The sequence below is a fragment of the Balaenoptera acutorostrata genome, chromosome 8 (genome assembly GCF_949987535.1).
Source record: "Balaenoptera acutorostrata chromosome 8, mBalAcu1.1, whole genome shotgun sequence".
NCBI classification, from domain to species: domain Eukaryota; kingdom Metazoa; phylum Chordata; class Mammalia; order Artiodactyla; family Balaenopteridae; genus Balaenoptera; species Balaenoptera acutorostrata.
Genome location: NC_080071.1, coordinates 91,985,682 through 92,008,182, shown reverse-complemented (window position 1 = coordinate 92,008,182; position 22,501 = coordinate 91,985,682). Strand labels below are relative to the sequence as shown.

Here is a 22,501-nt window from a genome sequence, read left to right as displayed (position 1 = left end):
TTGGGTAAAAATATATTTATTTCATTTATTCTTGAAGGCTCTTTTCCTGAGTATAGAATCCTAGTTGGTAGAATTATTTGGTGGCTTCTGTTGAGAAGCAGAGGTCAGTTTAATTGTTGCACTCTTAAGGTAAATTTTTTTCCCTCTAGCTGCTTTATAGATTTTTTTTGCTTTGAGTTTTCAAGAAGTTTTTCTGTGTGTGTGTGTGTGCATGTACTACCTTTTATTTCTCTTGTGTATCCCTTATTCATAAAGCTTTGGGGCTCAATACATGGTTTTGATTGACTTTCAGCAGCTTTGCATGGTGGTCACAAGGACCATATTCAGGCAGTTTTTCTGATGCACTGAAGCCTTACTTTTCCTGCTTGGGATTTGAAAGGGCTTTACTACATTTCTGGCTTAATTTTTTTCATCATTTAAAAATTTTTTTCAAATATTGTATCTCCCCAATTTTCTCCCTCTTCTTTTTTGGTTAAAACTCCAGTTGCACAAATAATTAGGCTTTCTCGGTACGTCTTTATGTTTCTTACCTTCTCTTTTGTGTTTTCCATCCTTTTACCTGTGTGTGTCATTCCATAATTTTTCTGACCTTTCTAATTCTCTAATTTGTCTAATATGCTGTAGAACCTATTAACTGAGTTATTCATTTAAGTAATTCTATTTTTTATTAATGGAATTTCCATTTTAAAAATATTTCCAGTTTTATACTAGAATTCTCAATGTCTTTTGTCTCCTTGAACATAATACATCTGAATTAATTAGCTTTTGCTGTGTAACATCACCTTCAAAACTTAGTAGCTTGAAACAATGACCACCTATTTAGCCTCTAATTCTGCCAGTTAGCAATGGGCTGGACTCATTTTGGTGATTTGTCTTATCTCGGTTGGGCTCACTCATGCATCTTTGGACAGCTGCCAGGTTGGGTAGGTTATCTGCTGATCTATGCTGGATTCTGTCACATGTTTAAGGGCAGCTGGCTGTAGGCTGGAATGTCTTAGCTATCCTCCATGTACAGTTGGTCCTCCATATCTGTGAGTTCTGCATCTGCAGATTCAACCAACCTTGGATTGAAAATATTTGAAAAAAAAAATTCCAAAAAGCAAAACTTGAATTTGCTGTGTTCTGGCAACTGTTTACAGCATTTATATTGTATTTACAACTATTCACATAGTATTTACAATTGTATTAGGTATTACAAATAACCTAGAGATGATCTAAAGTATACGGGAGAACGTGTGTAGGTTATATGCAAATATTACGCCATACTACGTAAGATATTTGGGCAACCTCAAATTTTGGTATCCGCGGTGGGTGGGTGTGGGGGGAGGTCCTGGAACCAATCCCCCATGGATGCTGAGGGGTGGCTGTAGCCTCTTGTCCTCTAGCAGGCGCCCTGGGTGTCTCTATGTGGCTGCAGCAAATTTCCGAGAGAGCAGAATGATCAAGGGCTCTTGAGGACCAGGCTTGGGAATGGCATAACTTGTCAAAGCAAGTGAAAAGGTCAGCCCAGATTCAGGGGGTGGGAAAACAGACTCCACTTCCTGATCAGAGGAGCTTCCAAGTCACACTGCAAAGGGGCCTGGTTATAGGGAAAGGAGTAATTGTGGCTGTTTTTGCAAACAATCTATCACATACAAGTATGGTTTTTAAAAGTGTGTCTGGGGGCTTCCCTGGTGGCACAGTGGTTAAGAATCCGCCTGCCAATGCAGGGGACACGGGTTCGAGCCCTGGTCCGGGAAGATCCCACATGCTATGGAGCAACTAAGCCCGTGCGCCACAACTACTGAAGCCTGTGTGCCTAGAGCCCGTGCGCCACAACAAGAGAAGCCACCGCAATGAGAAGCCCGCGCACCACAACAAAAGAAAGCCCACGCGCAGCAACGAAGACCCAACATGGCCAAAACTAACTAAGTAAAATAAATAAATTTATTAAAAATAAAAAAGTTTGTCTGATAACTCAATTAGCTGGAGTCCCTGTGGGTAATTTCTATTACCTGGTGTTCATGCTAGTTTTCATTCATGTGGTCTTATTTCATGTATGATTAGTTATTTTTGATTGTGTACTCTTATTTACAAAATTATTAGTATGTGCAACAATTCTGGTAGAAACAATTTGAGGCCTAAAATGATACTACCTTGCTCCAGAGCAGTCCTACCTTCATTCCTTCTAGGCACATCTGGCAGAACTGCTAACCCCAGATCATCTCAGTCTAACTTAGGTTCTGGAGCTGAGTTACAGTTCCTCAGAGGAACGACCTACTTCTGGTTCAATCACTCCTGGAGGAGAGTAACCCACCGGTGTCCCAGCTCTACTGCTGAGGCCCCAGCCCCCTGGCTTCAGTGTTATCAGAAGGGTCCCTTAAACTCCTAGCTGTCCCACCTGCAAACAGTACTGGGGGAAAGTGGTCCCAAACAATGGGCATATTTCCCTGAGACTAATCTTCTCTTACACTGGCCAAATAATTTATAGTATCTTGACAGTTCTCCAGTGCCTTCAAGCAGATGTCTTTATAGTTATTCAGCTTTTCTAACTGTTCTCCATGGAAAGTTGGCTTTACTCACCTGGACAACTATAACTGGAAACAAATCCCCAACCATTTAACATTACCCCAAATAGTTTTGCATTAATAGTTTACAAATACAGTATGCTTGTTTTTAGCTTTTATGTTATTTTATTATTTTCAATATAATATTATTTTTATTTGAAAAGAAAATGGAATCCATAGCTTAAAATGTTTACTATTTAAATACGAAAGGTATGACTGACTTACCTCTTATTGCTTCTTTTATACCTAACCGGAAGCAGAGTTTTCCAAAACAGAGGAAGTCATCCTCACAATAGCATTAACAGACAGGCCACTGAGAGAGCCTTTATGATGCATTCTAACCTCCTGAAGAGCGTCTATGATGTGATCTCTGTGCCAAAGGAAGACACGCATGAGCATCTGCCCTCTCCAAAGCAGCACATTCTAGATATGGCTAAGGTACTGAAAGGAACGGTAGTTTACATACAACTTATAAAACCACTTAAAATGTAATTGTAGTCACTACCTGTCAGCTTTCGGATGTAGTTCAGCCAGTCTCTTCATGATCTTGGTAAAGCTACCCAGGTTCAATGTACTTGGAGGTACAAATTGAATAGGTGCATCAGGTAGTAATGTAGTGGATTCAATCTGTCTACAATTCTTCTTGATACCCTAAATAAACATTTTTAAAGTTTTATTTAAGTCAGTAACGATTACATAGAGATAATCCCAGCTTATTCTAAATTTAAAATTTACAAATAGTAAAATCAAAATTCCTAAGATATTTACTTTGATTTGGGATTATTTTTTCTACCAAGTAAATTTACTTGAGATGTATTCAGGGCTATTTATTTTAAAAATGCCAAATACATGATGAAGTATAATACACGGGCTATGTCGAAATCAGCTTTTCTCAAACAGGATTCTCATCTGATCCACAGAACACAAAAAATGATGTTAACTATTTTCTCAATTTTCCCTAAGATAGGACATAACTATTCCATTCTAGATGCATAGGAGAGAGAGTCATTTGCTATATACAACAGATATCTTAGGCTTAGGGCATGAAGGCTGAATTCTCTTACCCAACCTGACAGAGAAAGGCTGGCCTACAAGGTAATTATATGTACATATTTATATCGTATATTTTATATCTTATTTACTAAATGTTTAATGTACACAAACTATATGCCCAGAACATGCTGGAGTCGGGGTGGGGAAACTAGTGCTATAAAAAAGAACCTCCATCACTTATGTATCTTATAATTCAACTGAAGAGACAAAATTAAAATGATCAATTAATTACTATTAACCATGAAAGTAGGATATAAATTATATGAAACCACTGTACATCCCATAAAAGTTCAACAAAGGAGGAGCTGCTACTTGCAAACCTAGATGAAAAGTCAGGGTAAGATATACAAAATATTACATCTGTCACATCAGAATATTACATATTTTACTTATTTGCTTATTGCCTTATCTCCTTCATTAGATTTAAGCTCTGTAACAGCACAGATTTTTGTCTGTTTTGTTCATTGCACTTTCCCAGTGCCTACAATAGTGTACACAGTTGGTGTACTGTTTACTGAATAAATAAATTTTGGGATACAATAGTTTAAATAGTAGTTGAAACCACAGAGAGGATGGGTTTCCCAAGAAAGAGCCAAACTGCTAGTAAATAACAGTAGCTACTATTTACGGAGTACATTCTCCATGACAGGCACTGTTCCAAAGAATTTTCTGAATTAAACTCATTTAAAGCTCACAACATTTGTGAGGCAGGAACACTTATCCCCATTTTATTTTTTATAAATAAATTTATTTATTTATTTATTTTATTTATTTATGGCTGCACTGGGTCTTCGTTGCTGCACGTGGGCTTTCTCTAGTTGTGGTGAGCGGGGGCTACTCTTTGTTGCGGAGCATGGGCTTCTCATTGTCGTGGCTTCTCTTGTTGCAGAGCACGGGCTCTAGGAGCGCGGGCTTCAGTAGTTGTGGCACTCGGGCTCAGTAGTTGTGGCTTGCGGGCTCTAGAGTGCAGGCTCAGTAGTTGTGGCTCGCGGGCTCTAGAGTGCAGGCTCAGTAGTTGTGGCGCACGGGCTTAGTTGCTCCGTGGCATGTGGGATCCTCCTGGATCAAGGCTCGAACCCGTGTCCCCTGCATTGGCAGTCAGGTTCTTAACCACTGCGCCACCAGGGAAGTGCCTATCCCCATTTTAAAATAAGGAAGCTCAGACACAGAGGGCAGTAACTTGCCCAGCCCATGAGTAGGTATCAAAGCCAAGTTATGAATCTGTTGTTCTTAATCATCACTACCTCTTATTATAAACAATAAATATTTTCTAAATGAATGAATATAATGAAAAAATGTTGAGAATCTGAGAAGAAAGGTGACAAGAAACTGCTAGAAAAGTAAGAGTACAGTTTAACGAAGACAGCAGTAAGAGCTGCCCTGTCCACACACTCTAAGACAACATACTCCTACCCTAGCCCACGGTGCCCTATTTATTTATGACACATAACCTTCCCTCTACCAACTCCATGACCTGCTTCCTCAGCTAACAAGACCAAGAGTGGTGTTACCTGAACTCATGAACACCAAAATCATGGGTTGGATCAGATTCCCTGTCTAAAGAATGTGGAATTGGAACACAGAGCAAATGAGTTAGTCAAATGATAACAGGAGCTTGAACTGAAAAGTACTGTAGAGTTAGAATTAAGCAAAATAAAGCCTAATGGAGGAAGAGAGAAGTCATGAGCAGACAGAGAAAGCCAGCATGCAGAGAGAAACAGGAGGATGGAGCTTACAGGGATGCAGAGGCAAGAAACCAGGGGCACTACCTGAGAGAGGCAGGGAGGCAGGGAGGAGTCCCAAATCTCCAGCTCAAGCGCCCTTGTAGCCTGACTGCAGTTTGTTTCCTTCCTTCCTATTGTGGATTGAGGTTATGCACCAAAAAACCCATCCTAAACACGAAGTGTCACTGAGACGAAAGGAAAAGAGTTGAAAGAAAGGAATGACCGGCACCAAATAGACTAAGTGGTTAAAAAGAAGGTAGATAGGGAGAAAGACCAATAAAAACATCAGTAGTGACTATAGAAAGAGCACTGTAAATAAAATTTTAGAGACTGGTGTCAGATTATTAGGATGAAGAAACAATCAAAGAAACCCAGACATTGGGTATAAACTACTTGTTTGCGAAGTTTGGCAGGAAAAACACAGAACAAATAAGGACGGTAACTTCAAAAGAATGAAGTCAAGTGAAAATGTTGTTCGGATTAAGAAGAGTTGTGCATAACTGTGAGTGGAGAAAGGTCTGTGAGTAAAGAAATGGCACTAATGGTACAGAAAAATAATGGGATAACTCCAGGAATTAGGAAAGGACGGGGTAAAGGACATAGGGAAAAGAGATCCCTTTATCTTATTCTTAAGGAAAAAACCAAAATTCATTTATTCAACAAATATTTATTCTTTCATCCATTTATTAAAAAGGAATTTTCTCTGATCTGTAGAGTCAAACTAATTCCAGTAAAAATCCAAGGACTTTTTTAATAGATAGTGACAAGCAGAATTATGAAATTTATACAGAAAGGCAAAGAGACTAGAATAGCCAAAATAAATTTTGAAAAAGAATGAAGTTGGGGGGCTTCCCTGGTGGCGCAGTGGTTGAGAATCTGCCTGCTAATGCAGGGGACACGGGTTCGAGCCCTGGTCTGGGAAGATCCCACGTGCCGCAGAGCGGCTGGGCCCGTGAGCCACAATTACTGAGCCTGCGCGTCTGGAGCCTGTGCTCCGCAACAAGAGAGGCCGTGACAGTGAGAGGCCCGCGCACCGTGATGAAGAGTGGCCCCCGCTTGCCACAACTAGAGAAAGCCCTAGCACAGAAACGAAGACCCAACATAGCAATCAATCAATCAATCAATTAATCAATAAAAAAATAAATCTTTAAAAAAGAATGAAGTTGGACTATTTCAAGACTTACTATAAAGCTATTATGATCAAGACAGTGTAGTACTGGTGGAAAGTTTAAGAGCTAGAAGAGAACAGAGAGTCTAGAAATAGATCCACACAAATATGGTCAACTGATTTTTGACAGAGGCACAAAGATAATTCAGTGGAGACAGGATAGGCTTTTCAACAATGATGCTGGAACAATTCCATACACAAAACAAAAACACAACCAAAAAACCAAAACCACCTCAATTCATATCCCACACATTATAAAATTGACTCAAAATCTTTGTGACAATGGGTTTTGCAAAGATTTCTTAGACACAACATTAAAAACACAAGTCAAGGGACTTCCCTGGTGGTGTGGTGGTTAAGAATCCGCCTGCCAATGCAGGAGACATGGGTTCGATCCCTGGTCCAGGAAGATCCCACATGCTGCAGAGCAACTAATCCCGTGTGCCACAACTACTGAACGTGTGCTCTAGAGCCCGCGAGCCACGACTACTGAAGCCTGTGCACTGCAATGACCAAGCCCATGCGCTGCAGCTACTGAAGCCCACGCGCTCTAGGGTCCTCATGCCGCCAACTACTGAGCTGGCATGCTGCAACTACTGAAGCCCGCACACCTAGAGCCCGTGCTCCACAACGAGAAGCCACCGCAACGGGAAGCCCACGCACTGCAACAAAGAGTAGCCCCCACTCGCCACAACTAGAGAAAGCCCGTGCGCAGCAACGAAGACCCAACACAGCCAAAAAAACCACAACAAACAAACAAAAAAACCCCCACAAGTTAAAAAACAAAAAATCAACAAATTGCAATTGGTTAAAAATTAAAACTCCTGCTCTGAGAATGATACTATTAAAAGAATGAAAAGACAAAGTACAGGCTGGGAAAACGTATTTGCAAATTACATACCTATCTGATAAATGATTTATATTCAGAATATAAAAAACTCTCAAGAACTCAGTAAGAAAATGCATAAAGCTAAGTGAAAGAAGCCAGACTAATAAGGCTATATAATATTCGACTCACAGGAGATTCTGGAAAAGGTAAAATTATAAGAACAGAGCACAAGAGAACGTTGTGGAAAGATGGAACTGTTCTATACCTTGATTGTGATGGTGGTTACATGCCTGTGGCATATGTCTAAACTCACAGACAGCAAAAAGGGTGAATTTTACTATATGTAAACTTAAAAAAATCTATGGAATGCCTATAGGATGCCAGGCATTTTGCTGAGCAGTGGAGAGACAAGAGTGAATAAGTCAACCTTATCACCTTCCATGTGGCGTTTAAAACCTCAATGTGGTAAAGATGAGAGCATGCATAATAAAATGACTATATTTTATGGTTTAAATAATTATGAGATGAGGTTAGCTGTGAAAAAAAGAATGATGAAAGTGTTAAGTAGCTACTTATAGAGTAACACTATCCAAGAATAAAGAGATACAAAGACTGAAAAGCATTGGCAGAGAGCCTAGTTACAGAGAAACGTTGTCTCTCTGCGGCTATGCCTGTAAAGATCTGTGCTTCCTCCAGGGACGACTGGGGTTGTACAAGAGCAGGTTAGGGCGGATCCACTGTTAGAAACAATTCAGACTAATGTCCTTATTCCCACTTCAAGACTGCTGTCCTAGAGTTATTTGTCCGAAAAAGCTACTTATCGCAGTATAGTGTATATATGAAGACCATTTAAGGGCTTGATCAAGAAAACTAACCTTTTGGGGCTTCCCTGGTGGCGCAGTGGGTGAGAATCTGCCTGCTAATGCAGGGGACACGGGTTCGAGCCCTGGTCTGGGAAGATCCCACATGCCACGGAGCAGCTGGGCCCGTGAGCCACAATTGCTGAGCCTGCGCGTCTGGAGCCTGTGCCCCGCGACGGGAGGGGCCGCGATAGAGAAAGGCCCGCGCACCGCGATGAAGAGCGGTCCCCGCACCGCGATGAAGAGTGGCCCCCGCTTGCCGCAACTGGAGAAAGCCCTCGCACGAACCGAAGACCCAACACAGCCAAAAATAAATAAATAAATAAATAAATAAATAAATAAGAAAATCCTTAAAAAAAAAAAAAAAAAAAGAAAACTAACCTTTTGGTCAAAAGGGAAAAACTCACTGTCTTGCTCAGATCCCAGCTGCTGCCTCGGCCTAGTTCTAGGCAATCTAGAAATAGAGGAGGCTGAATTGATTTCTTTGCTGATGTTTTTCTCCAAATTATTAAAACTAACTTTATTTCCATTTTTGGACGGAAGTGGTGATGTATATTCTCCAGGAGTTTTGACAAGCCGCACATTTACTGATTTCCCATTTATTTCTATACCATTCATTTCTTTCACGGCCAGCTTTGCATCACTGTTTTTTTTTAAAGCAAGAGATGCATATCTAAAATATAAAAGCAGAAAACCAAAAGGTTCTTTGTTAATGACTTTAAATGGCCTCAAACTTCATTGTGTAACTACTGGCTAGCATATATCTTTTATAAGAATAACTGCTCTTAAAAATAAAAGTTACTATACTTACCTTGGGATCAGGAAGAATATTAAGATAACTAAATACAAAAAATTAAAGATAGGTAATAAAAGGTAGTTAGTATTTCTTCTGAATTATCACCTGTTAATTTTATATTAAAATGTAATGTAACATTTGCAAAGCTGATATATGACACAGTTGCACAGATTAGTGTTCTTGGGACAACTGGTTATCCATACCAAAAAATTAAAATTAATCCCTATACACAAACATAACCTCCACATACAGCGAAGGCGTAAAGGTGAAAGGCAAAATTTAAAAACATTTAGCAGAACACAGAAGAGAATGTCCTTATGGCCTTGTAGTGAAAAAATATGCAGTCCAAACAGAGTTGGAAAATCTAACCAGAATTTTGGCCATAAAATTGAGAAAGCTGGGCAAGAGCCATCCTTCTGAAAGTGCCAGCTCCAGATGGTGTCAATGGAAGGATATATACCAAATCTGAAGAGCAGTTGCCTTCAAAAGATGGGACTATGGATAAATTTTTATAACCTCCTTACACTTTTGTATTTAACTGTACTTCCTAAATTTCCACACAGAATGTATAATATTTCAAAGTAATAAAAAACCATAAAGTTTCCTTTTTTCCAAAGGATTCAACAAGACACTAAAAGAATCTTTCACATCAAGTAATACTCCTAAGAGTACAACACTACTTTAATATAATGAAATATATTAACAATATATTAATTAATAGGTCCAAGAAAAGCATATGGTCTTAAGTGAATCCATTTAAGACAAAATTAAATACTTATTTTTAATAAATTTCAACCCAACTACAAATAGGATCCTTTTTTAATTTATAAAGATTTTCATATCTGAAATAAAGAGCTATCATTTTTTGTGATAAAATAGTAAAGGCATTTCCATTAAGCTATCACCATTCTTATTTGATACTTTTGAATGTTCTGATAATGTCACAAAACAGGAAGTAACAACACACATACTGGAAATGACTATATGTAGATGATATAGCCATCTACCTAAAAAATAAGAAAGCATCAACTAAAAAGTAATTAAAATCAAAAAATAATAAAATTAAATATAATTTTCTGAGTACCTACTATATGCCAGCCTTTATTTGTACTGGTTTACTTATTTATCTCATGATAGTTTCACAGTAATGCTATGTAGGTACTATTATTATCCTCACTTTATAGATAGAGCCTCAGATACAGAAAGGTTAAGTAACTTGCCCAAACGTATTCATCACGTTACTGACGAAGCTGAGACGTGAACCCAAGCCATCTGCTGTAGAGCCCGTTCTCTTAACTAATGCACTCGACTGCCCCCATGAAATGGTATGAAACAAGATAACTGCAGAAAAATCAATAACTCTCCTATATCTCATTAGTAACAAGTTAAAAAGTATGATGAAAGAGAGATTTGATTAAGAACAGCACCAATTAATGACTGTAGCTATTTGTCAACATGTATCCCTCTACTAGGCTGGGAAACGCCTGCGGGAATGGCGCCTGGCTTAATCACCACTGTGGTTCACGTTCAGTACAGAACAGACCTCTGTTAGAACCTAGGGCATACCCAGTAAATGTACATTCATTGAATCTGGGAAACATACCTGTAATTAGGAGAAGAATCATAAATTGAAATGTCAGAAATTTCGTATTTCTGGAAATGAGACCTTAAATCAGCCTAAAAGAAGATAAATAAAAGTTTGTGAAAGGTAGAAAAACAATCAAAATATGAACAATTAATAGATTTGAAAGTGAAGCTCAAAAAATAAATCCTGGCATACCTCAGACACTGAAGGGCAGAGACCACCAACATGTATCAAGTAACCTTTATCTCTTCGTAAGGGTTCAACATTCTTCATTTCTGCTTGAAGATAAACATACAACAGAAGATAATCATTATTTTATCAATATTTTTAAGAGAAAATGTGAAAATTGTTAAGTATTTTATTTTTTATTATCAAAGAGATTATTATAAAGTTATTAGCAAATATCAGCACTAGGCTGAAGATTAAGAGCTTGGAGTATAGTTTCAAGATTTCTGGGCTTTAATCATACGTTAAAAACAAAGAGGTTGGACTGACTGATATTTAGTCTCTTGTGGCTCAAAAATGGATCAATAAATAGTTAGTCCTGGCTGCCTGATGGAAACTGAGAAGCTTTTTCTGTTCACTATGTACCCCACACCTGCAAAGTGCCTGATGAGGGTTTAGAGGAAAAGAACACCTGAAGGAATACTGATGTTGGACTAGAGTACGGAGAGAGAATGGTGGGCCTCTATCTACTAACTAAATCTTGGATTTAAGCTTTTAGCAGACAGTTTTCTGAAAGAGAAATGAACATTTTAAACTTATTTACTCTTTAAAAAAATGACATCCAAATGGCCAATTTTCTCATTTTTCGTATGTATAAAGAAATACAAACAGGAATAAAATATTAAAACAGTGCAATCCTCCAAAATAATACAGAAGAAGACAAACGCTATTTTATAAATGAGCTAGGTTAGGATTTCTTGGTAAATTGTTAAGAACCAACCTAGTGTAAACTTCGGATCCCCTTTGTCTTGTACTATTTGATTTTCTTGTATTCCTGAGAAGTCAGCTCCTGTCAGGTTCTCTTTAGCATCAAACCAGTCTTCACTTACTTCTCGGTGATTTTTGGAGTCTGAGAAATTGGACACACTTAGCAAGGAACTATGTACAATGTTTAACCGTGAGAAATTATCTGAGTGATCTGCTTCCCAGTTTTACTTTAATTAACACTGATTCCTAGCTTATTAAAAGCCTTACTTTTCTGATTTTTAATTATCCTTTATTGAAGAAGAGATTTATCTTTATAGACAGAATAACAGTGAACATCTTTAAAAACGGGTTAAGCCGTGCTGCAAGTCTTTATTTCACTAAAAAAGGAGCTTTCTCCTCTCATTGAGGACAAAACTAAAGAAAAAACCAAAAAACCCATACAATTTACAGAGATACAAATTGGACAGAAAAAAGAATTTTCAAAATGGAAAACATGAACCAGAAGAACAAAAGTCTGTATTATTATTTGGCATTATCAGATATATTAAGTAACCTTAAAGATATCAAGTAGATGTAATAAGAACATACTTCACATTCATAATCTGAATGATGCCATTCAATTAAAAATATTTAACTTAACAGATGGGCACGAGGGATATTTTAAATCTTATTATCTGCTTTCTGGCAATGACACAAGACAAACATTTTTATACTGACCTTTATCATCAAGTTTTAGTTGACTAAAGTCTATATCTACGTCACCATTTTTTAAACCATCCTCCCTGGGTGATGTATCTTGTTTAGGATGACTATTGTCAGGTAATAGAGACATCTGAGGATTAAAATAATAAAAACAACAATAATAAATAAGGAGTAACAGTTATTGCACTCTATGTGACAAGCATGCTTCACTGGCATTATTTACCCTCACAACAACAAAGGCTATGAGACAAAATCATTATTGACCCAGTTTATGGGTGAGCAAACTGAATCTAAGTAACCTGTTGCTTTATGTCTGTCACACAATGAGAATTATGATTTGAAACTAGTCTATGTATAGTGACTGTATGCTAACACCACCATTATTTAGCAAAGTGTGGCATCCACACACTAGAAGTACCTGAGATGATTTTTGGAGCTGCACATTTAAGTATTTTTCACATTAACATCAACAGTTATATATTTAACGTGTGGTTATATGTACCTTTCATTTATGGGGAGGGATATTTCTTTCTCATACATAATAATAAGTTACTCTTCACAGATTAATTTTTTAAAAGAGGAGAATCATTTAAAAAATACAAAGCAAATAACATTATAGGTAATACCTGGCTATGAAAAACTGTGAAGGTGGTACATAAATAGCTGAAATTTAGAAACACTACACTATACGATGCTGGCTTTCATGCATAACTTAATTTAGTAGGGTGGGTATTAAAATGTAATCCTAACAAAGTAGATATTGTTTTAGAGCCAAAATTAAGATTATAAAAATGTTATATCTGCATCTTGTACTTTTAAAAAGATTTATTGTTCTGCCCAAATAAGCAGGTTACACCATTGCTACCTTTACAATGATGAAAAAAATAAAAAAGTAAGAAACAAAACCCCTCCAGAACATTATATATCATTAAATGGACAAGCTGTTTAAGCAAACTATGTAAGAAATTTGAAGATATAAAAATCTGGTTTTAGACCTGTTAATTCTTTGTGGGTAACTGAGATTTTCTTTTCTTAAAGATTAGAACAATGGAATAAATGATTTGCTAAAGTAATTTACTTTTAATCATTTATCTTAATAGAAAGGAATATAAATCAATCAAATATTTATTTCACTTTTGGCTTTGGGATGCATCTTATTGTTTAAGACTACCCAAATAATAATATAACCTCAGGGTTAAGACTAAAGTCAGAAAGCAGAAACAAACTTCAGGGGACTTCCCTGGTGGTGGCGCAGTGGTTAAGACTCCGCCTACCAATGCAGGGGACATGGGTTCGAGCCCTGGTCCGGGAAGATCCCACATGCCGTGGAGCAACTAAGCCTGTGAGCCACAACTACCGAGCCTGTGCTCTAGAACCCGTGAGCCACAACTACTGAAGCCCATGTGCCTAGAGCCCGTGCTCCGCAACGAGAAGCCACCGCAATGAGAAGCCCGCACACTGCAATGAAGAGTAGCCCCCGCTTGCCACAACTAGAGAAAGCCCGCACACAGCAATAAGACCCAACGCAGTCATAAATAAAAATTAAAAAAAAAAAAAAGAAACAACCTTCAGTTTTCCTACTCCATTGATAATGGAATATAACTCATGTTTCTCTATCACTTCACAGTTTGCAGAGTGCTCTTACACAGACTGTCATCTGACAAACATTTCCTTGGGGGAACAAGAGAGATTAAGAAAACCTATGAAAGGCACTTAAAAATTATTTTCATCATTTCAGCAAAGGAGGAGTGAAAACTTTGCCCTGTCTAAAATAAATGGGGAAAAAAATAAATGGGATATTATTATTTTAAGTAATTAATTATTTTTGGCTGCGTTGGGTCTTCGTTGCTGTGCGCAGGCTTTCTTACCCAACATATACTACTGACATCCGTTTGATCAGGACATTATGCTCCTTCTAATCAGTTGTATCCCTCAAATGGTAGTACACAAAATAAGCCAGCTGAGTGAAAAGAAGGATGTGAGAGCTTCTAAAAATTATAGTTTACTTTGTGCAAGCCATAAGATTAAAGATTTACACTTGTTGAACTACTCTAAAAAAATCTCACTTGAGAGAGTGTCTTTTTCAGGCTCGAAGAACCATCAACATCACGGGTACTTTGATTATCTAGTTCAGAATCTGCTCCTGAAAAGCTAAACAGATAAACATTTCATTAAAGCATTTATCAATGTTCTGAATAAGGACCAAAACACAAAACAAAGTTAGCTGAATTAGCAATGTTTAAGATCTAATGAATTCTAAATTAGATAAAAACATAACTTACGTATGTGATTCTTCTTTCATTAGCTGGAAAGAAAGAGAAGGGAAGAAAAAGCTTTTAGCTTAAAATGTTTTCTGTCTAAATGAAGTAAAAATTTTATTCCTAAAACATAAATACATACCCTGGAAGCAAAAGCAGAGAAGGTAGATAATAATTTTGATTCTACCGACAGTGGAGGCAGCTCTTCCAGTGGTATACCCTTGTTTATCTTTTCTTTCAAATTCACATATCTAACTTTCAAGTCTTCTAAAACTGACAGTAGAGCTGATCCTAATTCCTTCTTAGTAGAATTACTTGATAAATTCCTGTTCAAAAGTTAAGTTCACAAAACTAAATTATTTAGGCCCAAGCCACCCATTTAAAACTAATGTCAAATTATACACTTAATTCTAACTCTACTAGATCCCTGAAATTTTTTCTTTTAAATGTTTAGTAAAAGAAAATGAATCACAGCAGATGTGTTTTTCCAGGGGCAAGATAAGCAATCCTCAGTATACATACAAGCCAGACAGAATGTGGTCGAATGTCACAAAATACCCTCCAACTGACTTCATCCAAACTTGGACTTTATAAAGAAACCCTGAATCTGTCTTTTTACTGGATTCATCATGCCAACATGCACTGTTGCCTCTCCATGAAATTAAAATGTACTACTTTTTAAAGTCTGTTACCCCTAGGCCAGTTAACAAACCCAGTTATAATCCACCTCTCTTCTGCCCTTTAAAAATGAAAACTAAAGAAATTTTCTAGAATAAACTTAAAGTTAGTGATAAATTTCTAGGAAGATACAGATTTAAAATTAACAATCACCTATAACTATAAATAGAGAATAACCTTTAAAAATTGTGAATCACTATGATGTACACCTGAAACATATAACACTGTAAATCAACTGTACCTCAATAAAAAAGCAGGTAATAAACAAACAAACCCTAACAATCACCTATTTAATCCTTCTCTATTTTCCATTACAAGTTTGTAAATATCACTGCAATGGTGATGACACATTTGATAGCGAACATTTAAAAGGTGCAACTCTGCTTTGATGGCTCTCTGCATTATTTGCTGACAGCACTTTGATGGCAAATTCTTCTCCATCTCTTTAGAAAGTTGAGGTTCCCTTTGAAATAAAAAAATTGGATTAGGTAAGATTCCAAACATTTTTCTGTGTTAATGACATACCTCCAGAAACAGATTTAAAATTTCTTACATTTCTCTGTCAAGTTTAAATCAATTTCTACTAAAGATGGAAAGGCTGCAGAAAACAAGGATGTCAAGAGTCAATGCTAAATATATTCTTTTTAGGAGTTCCCTGGTGGAACAGTGGTTAAGAATCCACCTGCCAATGCAGGGGACACGGGTTCGAGCCCTGGTCCGGGAAGATCCCGCACGCCATAACTACTGAGCCTGCGTTCTAGAGCCCACGAACCACAACTACTGAGCCCGCGTGCTGCAACTACTAAAGCCCGCGTGCCTAGAACCCGTGTTCTGCAACGAGAAGCCACCACAATGAGAAGCCCGCGCACCACAACGAAGAGTAGCCCCTGCTCGCCGCAACTAGAGAAAGCCCATGTGCAGCAACAAAGACCCAACGCAGCCAAAAATAAATAAATAAATTTATAAAAAAAATAAATATACTCTTTTTAGAATTCAAGAGAGTAAATAAGTCTCAAATTCATACTTTATTTTACCAAGAAAAGAATTCTAAAGTAAAGTACTAATTTATCCAGAATCAACAGATTTTTCAACCCAAATCAAGCACTGGCCAGCATTTTTAAAAGTTATAAACATTCTGGAGGAAAACTGTTTTTAAATGTTATCTTTTAAACAGAAAATATAATTTACATTTTTCTTAATAATAATAATAATGCTTATGTTATTATAAGCAAATATTTTGCTGTTATAACAAAAAGCTCCAAAATCACTACTTCTTTGAATGTTAATAGTTCTTCCCTTGCTAATACCTGCCACTTCTAACTATTCTCAATACATCTGCCACTGGAAACCAACTCTTCTATTTAATTTTATAGGACTGGATACCAGATCAAACTCATTAGAAGAATAAAGGATGAATGAAGGAAAAAGCAAATGATCTCAGAGCATGAAAACCAATTTGACTTCTCAGAGACTTCTCCCTTTCCTCTCCCCCACCACCTGGTTCTCCATGGATGCAAAGTAAATTATACAACGAATTAAAATCAAGATTAAAATATCCCAGTAAAAGTATTTACTTCTTCAAATATATGATGTTTTCCAAATGTGCTATTTTGTTTTGGACTACAGGGGATCAAATGAAAAAAACCGAAAGTGATTAAATCACAGTGTGGGTTTGGGTTGGATAAATAAAGATAAGATGCCATGAGTTTTTCTGAAGGAATTATTCAGACTGAAATCTCAGTAAGTGAAAAGCTTTAACATTCTACATTGTTCTAATATTTATTTCTTTCAAGGCAAATGGCTGAAGCAGACGATCTCTTTAAGTCCCTCCTGGCTATTATTCAATATGGTTTACGTACCCTACACAAATGGCTGAAGCAGATGATCTCTTCAAGTCACTCCTGGCTATTATTCTATATGGTTAAGTACCTACACGAAAAGCAAATTACTATTTTGATTATTTCCTCATACGTATCTGCAAGCTTGTATGTCTGACTTACCTTTCAGAATGTTTCTTTAAGTCTGTGAAATCAAATGTTTTCCTTAATTCCAGGGAATCCTGAAAACATGATTTAAAATCAAATTAGACATATACGACAAAACAATAATACATGTTGTATCTGGTAAGATGTAAAATCCAACTTCTAACTGACTTTGTGGCAATAGCTGCCAACAGAGAAGAACAGAGTTGGTAGCAATCTATTCACCTTTTTCCTTCATCCAGCATTTTCTCACAAAAGCCTCAGAAACCCCTGATATAATTCAATGAACCAAAACATTTACATTAGCCTACAGTGCCTCTTTATAAAGTCAAATAAATTTTTATTATTAATCATATTGGTTTTACCTTATTCAGGAAATTTCCCTTAGGTTTTAAACTGTCAACGGAGAGAGATTTCCCCAAAGATCCTTTTGTCATAGCCATCTGTGGATCTTCATTATCTTGACTGTATGCCCAATCTGTGTTACATGCCACACTTCGTTTCTCACTTTGCCACTCACCAGGCCATTTTTTATTCATCATTGTTATCTCAGTGTTGCTTGATGTAGATACTACAGAAGATCTTGCACTCGTCGCCCTGCTTGTTGTGAAACAAGCCCTAAAATCAGTGCTAACATCCACTGTTTGATTAACTGTGACTGTACAACTTGGTACATCCGTCACTGATTTGGGACATGGTCCTTCCATATGGTGAAAGCATGCTTTATTTGTGGTATTGCCATTAGCAGCTTTTAGGGAGCTACCTTCTTCTATTGCCTGGTTATCTCTGATTGCAGACCTTGGTAGAGTAACAGAAAAATCTAAGGCTGGGTTAGGGGTGTTTTGTAGGCTTTTATAACGTGAATACCCACAGGCAGAAATTACTGAATCATCAAAAACAGAGGTCCAGGAAGTTTGACAATCTTTACAGGGCTGGAGTAATGTCTCTAAATCTTTGTCTTGTGGTAATGTGCTTGGATTTTCAAGGTGCTGTAACATTTTTTTCTCAACAACTGAATTTCCACAAAAATCTTTACTTTTAGTTATTTGAGACTTCACTTTGCCAGTACAAATTTTAGTTTTTAATGCTTTTTGGGGGTTCAAGAAACCACTCTTAGATTGAGATCCCTGGTGTTCAAGAGGACTACTCTTTAGTACAATTTCATCAAATACTGTGTGGTACATTAAACTAGTGTCTTGTTCCATACACTTTCCATGTTTTGGTTCATGATATTCTCTTAACATAACAGAATTCTGAAATTTGGAGACATGAGGTGAACCTTCTTGTCCATAAACATCAGCTGAATCTAAAGAGGTGCTAGAATTACTTTTTAATTTAACATGATTATCTTCTAGATTGCTAGCACAATTAACTCCATAACCTGAACTTCTCAGTCCCAAAACTTCCAGATTAGATATGTTTAATGTCTTCGTTTGGTCAAAAGGTAAATGGTTATTTATATATTCTTGTTCTTCCACACTGTGATATTCTTGCTGTGAGTCATCATCTAGATCACGCTTTTGCACATCTTCAGGAGTTTCTTTATAATCATCATCTGAAATCTTGTAGATTCTTTCCGAGCCAACAGTCTTATTACCTCGATGATTCAAAATACCAAAAAACACCTCCTTTCTTTTCTGCATTTCATAATCTAATTCTGAATTTAAATGAATAAGACTTTCATTCTTCAGTTTTGACTCTGAATGATGTATACAGTAGGTTTCATTCAGGAAAGCGTTGTCAATACTACCTTCAAACTCACTTGACTGAGAGTGAGTACTCTCTATCTTAGTATCTGGACTCACAGTAAAAGATGGCTCCGATAACTCTATTTTGTCAATACTGCTGATTGCTTTGTCATTAGCTCTTTTTTCTAATGCCAAGGAATCCCAGTCATTATCAAGAAAAGTCAATTTGGCTTCTTTACAACCATTAGGAGATAACAAATCTTCTTTCTTACGATTAGAAGGCTCATCTGATTTTAAAAAAAAAGGATAAAATGTTAGCAGAAACATTACAGAATTTAAACCCAAGACCTTAGATGTAATCTGGCCTAAGCTCTTCCCAATGTAGGAATATACTTTTTACATTATCCATAACAAATATCCCTCAATAGTTGCTGCTATGGACTGAACTGTGCCCCCCTCAAAATTCATATGTGTTGAAACCCTAACTCCCCATGTGGAGACGGGGCCTCTGGGAGGTAATTAAGGCTAGATGAGGTCATGAGGGTGGCACCCTCAAAATGGGATCAGTGCACTTATGAGAGAAGAGACACCAGAGAGCTTGCTCTCTGTTTCTCTCCACCACGTGAGGACACTGCAAGAGGGCGGCCATCTACAAGCCAGGAAGACCTGACCGTGCTGGCACCCCCATCTGGACTTGCAGCTTCCAGAACTGTGGAAAAAACAAACATCTGTTCTTTAAGCCACCTCCATGGTATTGTGCTATAGTAGCCCCAGCTGACTAAGATAGAAGCTAAGATTCTTCTTGAACTCTTTCAGTGGCAAAGCATTTACTATTTAGAAGGCAGTCATTCCCTTTGTAATCTTTGGGTGCCTCCTAGTGTCCTAATATCAACCTTAGGCACTGCAGAAATAAAACGAAGAAGACATGGGTGCTGTACCATGCTGCTGATTAGCAGGTAAATGCTTAAGAAAGGAGAAGTAGACGTCTGAGAAAACTGTACATTTAAAAAGTGTTTTGAAACAAAATAGTTATTTTAGGCAAATTAAACAGCACTACAAAATTAGCTGGGTGAAAAAACATGGCACTTTCAAGAAATTATAAGCCAGCTTGTCTCGAGTGAAATAGCTCTAAGGGAGTGAAAGGAGCTGTGAACAGAAAGAGGCCTTTTATGATGTGTTAAGGAGTCTGGTTCTTATCCTAAGGCGGAGGACCACTGAAAGCTTCTTAAAAGGGTAGTCATGTGAATGCAACTGAGTTTAGACACCTCTAGCAACAGTAAGAATGAAGGCTTGAAGGGGGAGACTGAAGGGAGACAGACCAAGAGTACAGAAATGGGACTGGAAAAGAAGAGACTGGTAAAAAAGTTCCACAACTGACAAGACTTGGTGGTCAATTAGAAATGGTAGATAAGGGAGAGAGAGATTAGTGGCTTTCAAATACATATTTTTTTCCCTTAAGAACACAATCAGAAACACGTTTTATATCAAGATCTAGCATATATGTGTCTGTATAAGTGAAACAAAAATTTTACAAAACAGTAATTACTCCAATTATGTCCAAAGTATTCTGCTATTTTCTAGTCTATTTCATTTTATTAAAAAAAAAAAGCTGATTACAATCAGCTAAGCTGATTTCATGATTCGTCAATTAGCTACCACGTGCTTAAATATCTTTCTAGGATAATGCTAAGGGTTACAGCTTGGTATTACAGATGAATGGGAATATCTGGTGCTAAAGAGATAGGGACTTCATGAAGAGGAGATTTAGAAGATGAAGAGGTAAAGCAAGGGGCTGGGGAGGGAGGTGGAGGGAGAAGATAATGAATTCAGTTCCAGGCAAGTGGAGTTTAAGGTTAGAGATAAAACACCCAGATGTGAATGTCTAATAAGCTGTTATAAATATGGGGTTGGAGCTAAGGAGAGTAGGGTCAGATACAATTATAAACTCATGTGCTGATTGTGTTTTTCTTAGAGATTTGTAGAGGAGTTCATGATATATTCTGGATACTAGGTGTTTGTTTTTCACATTTATAATATAAGTGACTTTCCCCCAGTTTATTGGCTATCTTTTAACTTTTTAAAATATTTTGTCATGCCATGGGCTTTAAGATTATTTAGTTAAATGAATCAGTCTTTTCTTCTCTGACTTCTGGGTTTGTCTCTCTGGCCTTCCCTACCACATGATTATAAAAGTATTCTTCTATAATTTTCCAATTCTTTGTGTGGGTGTATGTGTGTAACACTTAGCCCTTTCACACTATGTAGAATTAATGCTTCTCTCTAGCATGAGGTAGGAATCTAACTTAATTTTTTTCCAAAAAGGATGGTCAGTTGTCCTAATACCATTTGCTGAAAAATCCACTGTTTCCCGTCTGACTTGAAATAGCATTTTTATCACATTCTAAAGTCCTCTTAATAGTTACAACTACATGTATTCATAAGCATATAAAGGTTAGTCAGCTTGCTTTTTATGCCCTTGTTGATTACTCTCTCTTCTACCATTATGACAGAAAGAGAAATTTTAGATCCATGTGAAGAAAAAACATACACAACTTCAGTAGCAGAGGTCAACCTGCCCACTTTCTACTTATTACCCTGAAGGCAACTGTACCTGTCAGTAGTTCCTGAAAGCCTGCCTGGACAAAACCCCTCTCTTCTGGCTCACTTGCTCTCTCCTAAATCTTCCATTTACCTGAGAGATCCTATGTAGGCTGCCCATATTTACCAAAAATCACCTGAGTCATCTGTCAAGATAAAAACATGCTGAATCTTACCTTACTGGTAGGAAGGCTTAAGATGTAGCAACACTGGAGAGGGAACTATCAAGTCTAATTACATTTAATACCACCTTCCACCCAGAATAAAGCCAACTGGACTAGCTTCTCACCTTTCTGGATGTTCCCATTACTGTGGTAGCCTTTACCGGAAGCTGTCTCAACCACTGCAGTGGCCTGCATCACTCAAGGACGTATATCCTAGAAGAAGTATAAATATTGAACTGTTATTATACTCAGCATTATATTTTAAAAACTATTAGAAAAACAAGAATCTGACAAAGTAGTAATTATAGTCAAAGATTCTAATATCAAAGGCCTAATAAACAAAACGTGTAAGACACTTGAATAACTTTTTTTTTTTAATTTATTTTATTTATTTATCTTTGGCTGTGTTGGGTTTTCGTTGCAGCGCGCGGGCTTTCTCTAGCTGCGGCAAGCGGGGGCTACTCTTTGTTGCAGTGCGCGGGCTTCTCATTGCGGTGGCTTCTCTTGTTGCGGAGCATAGGCTCCAGGAGCGCGGACTTCAGTAGTTGTGGCGCACGTGCTCAGTAGTTGTGGCGCACGGGCTTAGTTGCTCCGCGGCATGTGGGATCTTCCCGGACCAGGGCTCAAACCCGTGTTCCCCTGCAGTGGCAGGCAGATTCTTAACCACTGCGCCACCAGGGAAGCCCTGAGTAACTTTTTTAAAGGCATGAACAGACAGCTACATAAAAGACTGTATTATTTAAACAGACAAGACATATTCTTCTAAAATTTCCAAGGAACATTTAAAAACCGTGTTACGGGGCTTCCCTGGTGGCTCAGTGGTTGAGAATCTGCCTGCCAATGCAGGGGACACGGGTTCGAGCCCTGGCCTGGGAAGATCCCACATGCCGCAGAGCAACTAGGCCCGTGAGCCACAACTACTGAGCCTGCACGTCTG

At 37.6% G+C, this 22,501-nt stretch overlaps 1 protein-coding gene across 1 annotated transcript; it reads right to left on the bottom strand.

Moving 5' to 3' along the window:
- Positions 1-2,792: 2,792 nt before the first annotated feature.
- RBM44 (RNA binding motif protein 44) lies at positions 2,793-21,759 on the bottom strand. The gene is made up of 14 exons (XM_007184901.2): positions 21,690-21,759; positions 17,480-19,089; positions 17,133-17,191; positions 15,419-15,595; positions 14,597-14,780; positions 14,479-14,501; positions 14,263-14,347; positions 12,212-12,326; positions 11,508-11,636; positions 10,757-10,836; positions 10,580-10,653; positions 8,562-8,853; positions 3,052-3,197; positions 2,793-2,916 (listed from the first exon to the last, which is right to left on the bottom strand). The coding sequence occupies exons 1-14, from the start codon at positions 21,757-21,759 to the stop codon at positions 2,793-2,795; spliced, it is 3,168 nt and encodes a 1,055-aa protein (XP_007184963.2).
- Positions 21,760-22,501: the final 742 nt, after the last annotated feature.